General features: G+C 35.6%; 1 protein-coding gene and 1 long non-coding RNA gene across 2 annotated transcripts; both read left to right on the top strand.

Moving 5' to 3' along the window:
* The first annotated feature begins 2,089 nt into the window (after positions 1-2,089).
* LOC149415841 (uncharacterized) lies at positions 2,090-9,063 on the top strand. Its single transcript, XR_016303632.1, has 3 exons — positions 2,090-2,202; positions 7,490-8,035; positions 8,962-9,063. It is a non-coding gene; the product is annotated as an uncharacterized LOC149415841 (long non-coding RNA).
* Positions 9,064-9,502: 439 nt separating this feature from the next.
* Positions 9,503-12,638, top strand: LOC149415840 (uncharacterized). Its single transcript, XM_089641738.1, has 4 exons — positions 9,503-9,510; positions 9,595-10,067; positions 10,437-11,029; positions 12,525-12,638. Exons 1-3 carry the CDS (start codon positions 9,503-9,505, stop codon positions 10,700-10,702), a joined length of 747 nt encoding a protein of 248 aa, XP_089497864.1. The 3' UTR covers positions 10,703-11,029; positions 12,525-12,638.
* The last annotated feature ends 352 nt before the right edge of the window (positions 12,639-12,990 follow it).

The following is a 12,990-nucleotide window of genomic DNA, read 5'->3' as shown; positions in this document are numbered from 1 at the left end:
GTTTTCATTGACATTGTCACCAGTTGGAACCGTTTCGTAATGTGATTTGTTAGATCGTTTTTTTTTATCAATAATTCTGGAAAAAATATTAAAATTACATATATAAAAATAAACTCTATCATTGTAGACTATTTGCTTGACAGAACTGAAATAATAACAGAACTTGAAAAAATCTTTCACAGAACTTGAAAATTAACTTTGAAATTTTAAAAATTGTTCAAATCTCCGAAACAACCCGTCCTTAGTCTTCCACACATTTTTAATTGTATTCATAGTTTGTGAAAACATCCCATTGGTGTAGAGCACAGACATGTGAGTATCAATAGACTAGAAATTAAGGATGAGGGGTAAAATCAACTGTTGAAGAACGAAGAGGGTAAAGCTGACTGTGATTCGTCAATAAATCAATCTGATAGTATATAGGCATCTCGCCTTATAATATCACCATTTAGTTCTTAAAAGTAAAATCTGCTTTTGAATGAATAGACATTTTTACATGGGAGCGCAAATTACTCGCCACGTTATGAACAAATTTGCGAAGTCCAAATTCGGCAAAATAAATTTCTTCTATTTTCAGAGTCGAATATTTCGTTTATGTATTTAGTTAAGACACTTTTATAAATGTTCATGATTTACTTCCCAGCAACCAACCAGCTTTGTGTTTCACGTCGATAGTATATGTTTCTACAACTGATCCATATTATACGATGTGAATATGCTTAAAATAATGTAAAATAATGCTTATATATGGAATGTAATACGACAATTGGGTTTATTCTCTTTTTCACATCTATTTTTACAAGTTTTCATATCACACAAGTCACCATTTTGCCGTGTTATTTCGTAAAATGAACCGATGATGCCTCGACCATAGTTCGCACAATAATGATGACGTCACGTTTTCTAAATTCACTTGAGGCCATACGCGAGCACAGCCGGCTCCAGTGGAACCGGTATGGGGAGTGGGGAATAATACGCTTTTAATCACTTAGGGCAGGTCTACTAATATTCATATGTCTATGGTGTAGAGCATTTTTTTAAATTCCTTTATTTTTCCCAATTTGTACATTAATTACATGCAATATTATATAAATCAATACGAATAATGGGAACCCACTAAGGCGCAGCCTTTGCGTGGGTAATATATTTAAGTTATTATATTATTGTACCTAGAAATAAACAAACTGTGGACATATATAACAAAAACAAGATTACATTTTGTCTAAGCGGTTTGTATAAAAAGTGTTTACAATAGTGTATAGAGAATTTATAAGTGTTTAGTGTAATATATGGTGAATATTTTATGAGGAACATAAATTGATACAAATTAAATAAGAAAAGTTTCAACTGCTGTATCGAAAAGCCATAAATTTAACTCTTTTAAATATTGAGGAAGTTTAGTAATCACTTGAATATTTTTCGGTAAAAGATTAAAATTACGAGGTCCAATGAAACTGCAGTGTGTTTGCATTTGTTTTGTGTTCGTTTGGGGAGTATAAAATACATTACTATTTCTAAATTAAATGTTGATTCTGTTTTCATTTATTTCGAATTTATTTTTGTTATATGTATTTCATAGTTTACAAAGTAAATAGTTTACGGAGACAATATTTTAGATTCTTTGTATAACTCATCTGTTGAAAATGTTCTTTTCCGATTATACATAACTTTGATGATATAATTTTGAGTTATTTGTAAAGGTTTTATATGTGCATGAAGCGCACCGCCCCATCCTAATATTCCGTATACGAGTGAAGATTGCACCAAGGAAAAATAAATAATTTTCAGTAATATGATGCCCATCGCAACAACGGGTTAACGTGTACTAGGGGCATAAAACACGCTAAATACGCAAAATACAAGATGTTAATTTTCTGAGGTAAAATTACTTGTGTTTTAGAAATCTCACGATTTTGATTATAAATTTAAATTGAAGCAATAACTAATTAATAATCTGATGTACCGTAGAATTTGAAAATTGTTTCTATCGATACTGCTAAAAATATAATTCGCTTACGTAAGTACTTTATTTTTTCTGTGTCAATTTTTTTATTACACTGGCAGCCCTAGTCTATCTAAAGTCAACCCAAGTCAACTTAACCTTCAAAATAGGAAAAAATGAGTAGAGTGATTTATTTATAAAAGAAACATGCAATAATGCGTGATTGAACATCAAACCTGTTTAAAACATCGCACATTCACGTGAGTAATCTAAAAGTGTTATATAAACGGGCGCCGGCATTTCAATGTGGCTTGTAAAATGTGAGGTTATCTACTTAATATTATTGAGTTTTAATTGTGACAGCTGTTTCGCCTGCGTTATATCTCGCCCCGCAACTACACTGCCAAACATTACGTCAATTGGGATGATGACAATGCGCAGTTGTTACATTGTTTATAACCCTAAAACTTACGAAAGGGTTACAATGTCAAACCAAGATATCTGTTTAGTTTGTGCGGGCCATCGTACTTCGTTCACTTTTTGACATTTATGGTCGGTGTAGACAAACGTCGCCTAGTGCTAGTGAAAACCTCAAGGGTTGGGTATTATCAGCGCAATTGTAGGTGCCAAGGTGCTGATAATACCTAATACAGTGCCCTTGAGGATTTCACTAGCGCCAGGCACCGTTTGTGCAGGCTCAATTGTAGGTGCCAAGGTGCTGATCAGATGCAATGATAGCCATGCTCGATGGTATTCCAGGAATCGCTAGTTAAAATCCTTCGGGTACAAGCTGTTACACCTGTATAGAAATAATACTTACTTTGTATACTAATAAATATTTCCCTAACTGCCGCACTTTTAATAGGAGCAGATAATGGAAATTAGATTTCGATCCAACTTGATTACTTCAACAAACAACTATTTACGTCGAAAGAGATGGTAAATATGTATTATAATTCCATTTTTATTAAATCAAAGTTCAAAATGAATCTTATAAAACGATTCCTCTGCTGCCATTTTGTAATTTTTCTGTACGGTTAAAGTTTCGTTTCAATTTAAATTTGCATAAATTACTTAATTAACCCAATCTAAGCACCTAATAACCTATTTTGTGCATGTTAATAGTTGTTTCTTGTAGTGATTGTTGAAATTATAAAGTGTAATTCTTATAATGTGTGCCTAAAATTGCGGCAGTCAGGGATAAATAATAATAATTACCCATAAACTTATCGAAAGTGACCCAGCATTAAAGTTTTGTATTCATTTTGTGATAAATTGAAGATGTCCACTTACTTGGCATAATTATTCTCCTCCATTAGTATTCTAGGCAATGAAGAATACACAATATGGTATCCCGACTTTCAGCATTAGTGTACGAACACAAAGGACGCAGGTTTCTGCTTTCTGATTTGTCGGCGCACTGGCACAGGCACTGGAGAATGTTTGTATGTAAACGTATGAGACCGCACATAGTGAAGACAGGTTCAGATTTGTAAATGAGCATAGCATTGCCGATAAGCTCTACCGGAATGAATTCTTAATTCCTACTCGCTGGTGACGCTTATTTTCTTGAGCAGGAAGGTAGTGACCTGTTAATTGCCGATGTTTTCAACAAATCGCCAGTCTGAGATAAATCAAACACTCTACACACAAGTAAAAACGCTTCGTCTGACTGACAGCTGCTGTTAAACTGCGTTCTACGTGTCCACAACTCGGCGCCAACTGCCGCTGACGAACTCAGACGCTGAGTACGGATAATCTGTATAGCTGAAACCCGCGTCCTTTGTGTTCGTACACTAACGTATCAAAACCAGCAATTCTGGACAAGTGTTAAATCCTTCTGTCTGACAATTTAAGCAAATCATTCAGATAATTTACAAGAGTATTGTAGTCCAACGAACATGTCCTAACATCAGCTATTCAAAGTTGCGACAGCTTCAATAAATATAGAAAACTTCCCCCATTGATTGATACTCCCTAATAATAATGAAAGATTTTTTAAATATTTATGTTGAGGGATCAGTAGGATTTATAGGTCCTGTTAGAAGTTCTACCGAGCCGAACCCTCTGATATGAAAATATCTGGAGTCGGTGAATTATTTTCCCATTTGATCTCTGGTAAGTTGACGTATTGTTTTGTATTTATTTTACTTATATAATGCACTTGCATAATGTTGATTGACTAGATGACCATTTGTGGAAAAGTGTGTGGAAGGGTTTAGTTTTTCCTATGGGGAAGATTTAACACGGACATAAAATCGGATGATTTAAAATATTTGGCTAATTTATATAGCGCCCTTTTCGTAAAAAATCACCTCGAGGGCGCTGTACAAATATATTTCTTAAATAGTTAATACTAGAACTACTGACTTAAAACCAGTGACTTACGTCTGAGACTTATATCTAGTGACTTACGACTAAGGCCTATAACTACTATCTTAATGACGTATATATTTACAGATGTAGAAACTTACAACTAACATTACCAATGTGTTTTTATAATTAATTTTATAACACGGGTGCAAAATGCGCCAAATGGTTTAACTGGATATATACGAGTATCTTAAATTAATGAAATTAATCGTCGATCTTTACTGCGTTTAGGTGATTCATCTGCCAACAATTAAACCGATCGACGTGTTATATATTAAGAAATAATAAAGAAAAAATATTGCTAGTATCAATTTACAAATTACAATTGATTGAGTGTAGCTAAGCCCTGTTTAGTATTTTCTGCAATAAAATACTTTGTAATAATCCAGTCATATCTGTCAGTGCGATAAGGTACGTTAGGCTGACATGTTCTTGACTACAATTTACAAGTATTTATTTAGTTTTTATTATAACATTGACCGGCACCGGTGCTTGACCTATTATTGCATATCGGCTCTGCTTTTCCAGCAGAATGGAAGTTCTATAGTCTCTCGTGTCTAGGATGAACCAAGTATGTATGAAGAATGAGTTAATGATGAATGTAAGTAAGTCTAAAGTCACGGTGTTTGAAAGAGAGAGTACGAAAACAGTGTGCAATATAGTTGTTGCTGAGGAATACTTGGAGCAGGTGGATGAGTTTGTGTATTTAGGAAGTATGTTCTAGAGAGATGGGAAGGCTGACAGAGATATTGAAACAAGGGGAAATGCAGGTAACTCCATTCATGGAGGACTGAACGCAGTTGGCGCTAACTAAACATTGTCCAAAGAAGCCAAGCTAGCAGTCCACAATGGAGTGCTGGCACCTACCCTGATGTATGGAACTGGCAGAGAAAGGATGAAAGTAGACTGAATGCTGTTGAAATGAAATCCCTGAGGCGTGTGCGTGAGATATGTGGAGATCCGCAAAGAGTGCAAGGCTGATGTAAGCGTATTGGGTAAGATTAAGAAAGGAACGCTTAGATGGTTTGGGCATGTAGAGCGAATGAGCGAAGAAAGGAGGATATATGATGCCAATGCGAATGGAAAACAGAAGTCGGGGACGCCCGAGGATGACATGGCACGACCAAGTGAATCAGATACTCGAGTCGGGCCATGTCAAGAGTCAGAATAATAGAAGAGTATGTATTAAATGTGAATGATGCAAGGAGTGAGTTGTTTGACCGTCCGTAGTTTTTGGTTGTTTGGCGGGTAGCTACCGCAAAATTTTACAGTAAAAAAAACTAATTTAACATTGTATAACCCTACACAACAATAAGTCATTTTGAAAATGTACTTTTACTGGCTATTTTACATAAAAAACGTCTGAAAATCAATTCGCCGGTCAAAGCCCGTCGTTCCACGGGTCGGTAAGCAATCGACACGGTATATTATTTATATCTCAAGCGCTGCAGACCGTTACCTTATAGCCAACTAATTCCCCGGTCAAAGCCCGTCGTTCCACGGGTCGGTAAGCAATCGACACGGTATATTATTTATATCTCAAGCGCTGCAGACTGTTACCTTATAGCCAACCAATTTTCTGCGCAGGATCTTGCGGCATTCGGGTTATGTCGATTGCTTACCGACCCGTTGGACGATGGGCAAAGTTAGAACAAATCGGGGGTAACTTTGACCACCCCTAGAAATACCTATTTACAGGCTTTTGTATTAAATTTTCAAGTCCTAAAAATGTTTATAAAGAAGAAATAGAATCATGAAAACTATTTTTAAAAGATTTCTATAATGTTTTTTAATAACTTTTGGAGTGCCGAAACTAACTTTTGGAGTGCCGAAACTAACTTTTGGAGTGCCGAAACTAACTTTTGGAGTGCCGAAACTAACTTTTGGAATGCCGACACTAACTTTTGGAGTGTGAATTGTGAATAAGATAAATTCATTGTAGAAATGTATTATATATCTTGTTTCCCGCCTTTGAGGTGCTTTTTTCACAAAAACGGCGCTATACAAATCATCCAAATATTATTATTATTATAATATGGCGGCACTCGAGAGGTTAAAGGTCAAAATCGTTCAAAATAAGCATATCTTACGGTAATAAATTATTATAAGCAATAATTGGTTTGCCTGTAATATCAATACAAATTTAAAATATCTCCCGACGGGAATTGAACCCGCACCTTCTGATGTCCGGTCAGACGCTCTGGACCACTGAGCCACGTCGGCTTATTTTCAACACGCCAAATAATTCAATATGTACTAGTACTTCAATGAACAATTATTACTCATTTTTTTCACCTGTAAACGGGGATATAGAAGATATTTTCAATTTGTATTGATATTACAGGCGACCAGAGATGTGCTTTATTTCAAATAAATCCATTTCAAATGTAAATGCAAAATGGAAAATACCCATTTTGCATTTTAAATGCTTTTCTAAAAACCATTTTGCATTTTAAATGCTTTTCTCAATGCATTTTCCATTTTAAATGCTTTTTTGCAACATTCTTCCTACTATCTCCACTCATCTTTTTTTTCATAAGCCCCAAATATCAATTGGTCCTCAACCTCGCTATGAGAGATAATTTCCATTTGTCAAGTTGCTCCCTGGTAGGAGCCCTGGCAATTGAGTTATACCATTACAAAAAATACTGATTCAAATACTGAACATGGGGCCATGACGCTGTAATATTAAATGTTAGATAGCAGTTTCTATGTTTTTACATTGGCAACATTAGTCCCGCGCAAATTTTTAGTGGTTTCATAATCTGTAGTCGTGGTGTTTTTGGATTTACCTTCATGTAATATGTTTGTTCTACATTGATGTCCATTATTAAATGACATAATTGTTTAAAAATTATATAATTGTTTGACCTGAGAAACCATTTTGCATTTTCAATGCATTTTGAAAATAGGTATTTTGCATTTTGCATTTGAAATGCTTTTCTAAAAACCATTTTGCATTTTCAAATGGAAAAGTTTTGACCCATTTCCATTTTGCATTTCAAATAGTTTTGGGTACCCATTTTGTACATCTCTGCAAGCGACTAATTATTGCTTATAATAATTTGTTATCCTTTGTGCTATGCATAAAAACCTTGTCTTATAAACATTAGTTTATCATTAAAAAAATAATGTCTTACGGTATTTATAATACATTTTTATTTTACTTTTCAGATTAAATATGGATTACAAACGAAGGACCAACGCAGAAGTTTTTTTTATAATGTAATAAAAAAATATATAAATAACCGAAATGTGGAAAAATTCCCAAAGAACTTTTGGATGCTCAGTGCTTTTCTTCCAAAATGGCAAGAAATGCTTTGACCCATTTCGCCAAGTCAAACGAATTATTTGCCAGCGACAGAACTTAGCCAATACAAATAGCCAATGTAGCTTTAATATACACAGTGATAATAGACTAAATAATGCAGATTTACATAGAAATATTCAAATTAGGAATAAGTCCAGTGTTGGCTGTGAGAAAAATCAAAAAATTCTCGCCGCTTTGCAAAATGTCGACGAAAAAGAAAATAAATTAGCTTCGTCGAGTGAAAAAGAAAAAGACGACGGAATCGTTTTAAAAGACGATAATAATACGGTTATTAGAAATAACGATGCAGAATTGTTGCCTATTTTTTAAGCATTTACCAAAGAATTTTATGAATATTGGGAGGAAAATTGACCCATACGTCAAACTGATGAGGATCGACAAACCTATAGGTGAGTTTAATTTCAATCTTTAAAGAATTAATAAATGGAAATTGTATGGGGGACATCGGTGTCCCATCCACAATCGACAGGTTAATGTCAAACGCTTTAAAAAGTAGATTTGATTGATTCGTGTATGATTTTAACGACTTAAAGAATAGTGTTGTTTTCAAACTCCTGTGGTATAAATCTGTGTTACTCTTCCTTCTTTTATTTAAGGCAACGTTTCGGGTAGCCTTGAAGTGTACCATCATCGGGACAGATGTGTAGAAATGATACAGACCGGTCCGTGTTTTAGTTTTTCAACTACAAACCATAAAGATGGCCAACGATGTTGAAACATTAGAATTTCGACTTTGCCAATGTTGCTTGTCTACAGAAGTAGATGTTTTTTCATCTAAAAGCAATTATGGGATCATTTTTGAGATTCTCTCCGGACAAAAGGTATTATCAATGTATTATTTAATCTATTTAAACATTACTGTATTATAATGATTTGACATTTTCCGAGCCAAAAGTATAATGGTGATTATGTTTTTGGTTCTTGAGCTGTTGCGCTTCCTCCTTCTTTAGTCAACCTTTCGGACAGCATTACAGTGTCCATCATCAGATGTAAGCCATTTGACCTTATGTGCAAAGAAATAGAGAGAAAAAGTTTGTGAAGAATAAGTTCAGAATCGCTTGTGATAAATATTGCTTCAGAAAATACTTTTTATTTGATGTGTGCAGCTTCTCTGTTGACTTTGGAATAAATTATACTTTTTGCCTGTTGTTTTGTTGTCAAGATTACGGATGTCACCACAGTCAGTAGATTAACTTGACTTATTTGGGATGAAATGTTTGGGGCCAATGTGTCCCAATAAAGCGGAATGGACTGTTTTATGCTAAACATGATTCCTTTGTTGATGATTGACTGTTGTATGTATGGGTGATTCCAGCTGGATAATGCAGAGTTCCACCTGTGCCGTCAATGTTGTCACGATATGGGGAAGTTATCTCGGTTCCGCCACATGTCCTTCTGCGCCAGACAACTTCTCCGCCAGTTCTACATCAAACACTCTGACAAACAACAGGTAAGCTTTTTAATATTAATCACCGCTGAAGTTAGCGCACTTTTCCCCCAGAAACCCTGTCAACAATAGGCTAGATTCCCAACTAAACACGTCTTGTTCACAAAAGGTATTCAATACAAGGATTAAAGAAAAACCTTATAACGAGTGATCTCTCGGCAGCTGATAATATCATGCATCCCATTACGTCAATTTAATTTAATTTACCCCGGACAGATAGTTTTTTAAATATTTTTATTAAACTTTTTTATTATTATGTTTTTTCTATTTAAATATTTAATTAATTTATTTAAAATCTCTGGATATAACAATGTGTAAATAAAATTCTTAGTTGCCTCTATTTTATTTACCTCTATTGGTTTGATTTATTCAACTCTATTCCTATATTGTTATTATTATTACACTAAAAATGAAGTCGTAGACTTACAACAAGGCGCAAGCTAGTGTAGGAAGTAGAGAAATATATTAAATATCCCGTGATTTTTCACGCGTCTGTGCTAGCTATTCATATTTTTATTGTCAACAGGTCAATTTGGAGATCCTTACACGAAAAAGAGCAGAATTAAATTTGGGAGTAAAACTTTCACGATCTAACACTCTATGTGTAAGCATATTTGCACAAGAAGTGGATTCCCCAAGTCTGGTGCAAATTAGTTCCATTTCACATGGTGCAAAACCTTCAAAGAACTTTACACAAGATGTGTTGGGAGGTACGGAAAGCAAAAATGGAAACCAAATTGAAATTAAAGAAGAAAATTTGAATGTGGAACGTGACATTGGATTTGAAATTGGAATAGAACAAAATAATACTTTATCAGAACATTTTGAAGAAGACGACAGTAATTTTGATGATTGTGAAAAATCTAAATTTATTGAAGGTGCTAAAAGTATTGTCAAAAGAGAAATTAAAACGAAACGGAAGACAAAATGTAAAAACATTAAAAGACGAATTAATGGTATTTTAGATGCTAAAGGTTTGTATATTTTACTTAAATTATTACTATTTGTGAGTTAGGCAGAGCCACCTCTGGTCTGGAGCCCTAAAAAACGATTGACTATTTTAATAAACAGCAATCCTTAGAGTACAGCAGTCAAATGGGGATTCCGTTCTTGTACCTGAATTTTAATTGGAGATGTTCCGAGGAAACATTTTTATACGGTTGTAATTTGTCACATGAGAATGGGTCGTTCTTGAGTTCAACAGCTCGACTCTGGAATGATTTGCCAGTCTCTCGTGTTTCCACCCTCCTACGACATGGTATTTCTTACTTTTCTTTAAAAAGCCTCAACACAGGATCTCCTAATATAACATACGACTGATTTACAAAATGTATCTATTCCAGAAGCACCGCAGAAGTCTGGAGTGGATAGAGTTGAAGAGGAGGCTGGTAGTCTATCATGTTCAGTGTGCCGCCAGTTATTCTGGCCCCAGAAAGAACTGACTGAACATCTACAGCAACATGTGGGGGAATCCAACGGCAGTGCGTCCAGGAGTGTGCAGTGCGAGGTGATGGATGAAGAGAGTCCGGCTGGAGAAGTCAAAGGATCTCCCGCCACGCAACTGATGTATTCAGACAAACCTCACCCCATGAACAGTTACCGGCTGTAGCTTGCCACTTGGGGTGACCTATGGCAGAGGGGAAGTTATTGCCTGCTTCGTGAGTTGAATTCCTCATCACAATATCTCCGCTCAGTGTGATGGTAGACAGCATTGGAAACAGCGACTTTGTGCATTTGGAACTTTGACTCAACGGCCGCTAAGTTTAATTGGAAATAACAGTTGTTGATGCCATTCGAGGTGTGTAAAATGTGAGTTACATTTTTGCAGGCAGGCAGCGAAACACACTTGCGCTGTACATGGAGTAGGTCAAACCTTCTGCTGTGACAAATGTGGGAAAGAGTTTTTGAGCAAATCTCCACTGGTTTCTCATTTACGGTAAGTACATTTATGTATTATGTAGAATACGTTTTTCACCGCAGCGGGTGCTTCTATAATGTATTCTTTTTGTAGTTTGGAGGCTGATAGTGATATTGATAGAAGGATAATTGTAGGAAATTGTATTAACCTCCTGAACGCCAACGCATCCTCAACCCCTCAAGCCTTTGGCATATTGACCCTTATATTTTTTAAAGAAACTTTCTGAAGGTCGTAGAATTTGTGTGTATTTCCGCTTTGCAATAAATTCAAAATAAATTAAATATATCTGGATGTATCCGGAAGGTGAGTTCTGTTGTTGAAATACGCTTTCAAATTTTATTATTAGAAATCTATATAAATAAAAATGTAAATATTCATTTGTTCAAAACCTTATACCCCCGAAATTTCTTCACCGATTGCTTTGAAATTTCGACACAACGTTGCATTCGAATCCGCGTGTGTTTTTATATACCTATATTATGTAGATGTCACCTTTGACAGGTAAAAACATGCTATATTGTCAGTGATAACAAAGATCATTGTAGAAATGTATTATATACTTGTACAGCGCCCTTGAGGTGATTTTGCACAAAAACGGCGCTTTAAAAATTGTCCAAATATTATTATTATGTCACCTGCGGTAGGTAAAAAATACATTTTTTGAAAAAAATCGCCATCTTTTGAAAGCATCACACTCTTGTTTCTCTATCTGCACAGATAGACTGAGCCACAGCAACTTAAACTTTAAACAAAAAAATGTAATTCAAACGTAAAAAAACTTCAAAAATGGCTCACCTTTCGTTTTTTCATCTAAACTCTGATTTAAAATTGGTGAAAACGAAAAAAGAAACACATGTTTTTTTAGACAATTTATTATAAACATTTCTTTCAACTCACTTTTAGTCATTTCATTTAAAAATAATTCATTAATTTTTCTCAAATTGCGGTCGGAACCTTTAATTTCATAGAGGTGTACATTTTAATTCCTCTGCGGTTAACTTATTGATTTGAATACGAAGCGTGGTGTTTTCTCTTTCTAACACCATTTAGATCATATGACAGTAAGGGAGACACAACCATTTCGATGAGACCATACGAGCTGTACCTAAAGGCAAACAAATTGTCCTGAAAATACGTTTAATTAATCATTTCTCTGAATATAATTAACTATTCTGGGGAAAGTACAGATGGTAGATTATACATTACTTCTATTAATCTATTAACACATTATCTAGTAAAACGGTACAATTTACAAAAACATCATTTTGCAAAAAATAAGTAAGTTATTACGGAAATAATGTCAGCCAGCTTACGGCGGATGATTGGAAATTAATCACCGTCTTTCCAAGGGTTAACCACTAACTAGGATACAATTCTTAAATTTCTGACGAAATCGCACAGTCCTTTGCAATCAGCAAAGTACACAACACCGGAGCTCGAGGGATCTTTTAGTAGAGTAAGAGAAGGGTTAATGACATATATTATTATCATTGTTGATTATTTAATGATTTAGATGGCACTGTGCAGCCGCGGGCCTTCCCCCCTCCCGGTCCACTAGTGCGTCGAGTGTGACCGCCACTACAAGTCGGCGTACATCTTGCGTCAGCACTTTGGCCGCACCACTCGATCCCAACCTCTACAGGTGAGTGCCGCCTAATACCAGAGTGAGCAGGCAGCATTCTGCCAATGCGCTCATATCTAGTTAAACCTCTCTCAGGATTATTAGTTTCGTTTTGCGCACAACACAGCTATTACCCGTGGAGTCAGTTTGTTTGGTCTGAGAAATCCTTGTCTTCATTACTCTCATGGTGAGATATATGATCTAAACGGTGTTGGAAAGAGAAAACACAACAAAGCACATTAATAGCAGATTCGAGTGCCCCTCGGTGCGGCGCTTCCGCAGCCCCGCTTTGCTCTCCCAGCATGCGCGCGCCGTGCATGAGCGAGTGGAACAGCTGACGTGCCACAGCTGCGGAGGT

This window comes from Hesperophylax consimilis, chromosome 17 (genome assembly GCF_061612785.1).
Source record: "Hesperophylax consimilis isolate HC1 chromosome 17, BYU_Hcon_1.0, whole genome shotgun sequence".
NCBI classification, from domain to species: Eukaryota; Metazoa; Arthropoda; class Insecta; order Trichoptera; family Limnephilidae; genus Hesperophylax; species Hesperophylax consimilis.
The sequence above is the reverse complement of the archived record's forward strand: the minus strand, read 5'-3'. Positions and strand labels throughout refer to the sequence as shown.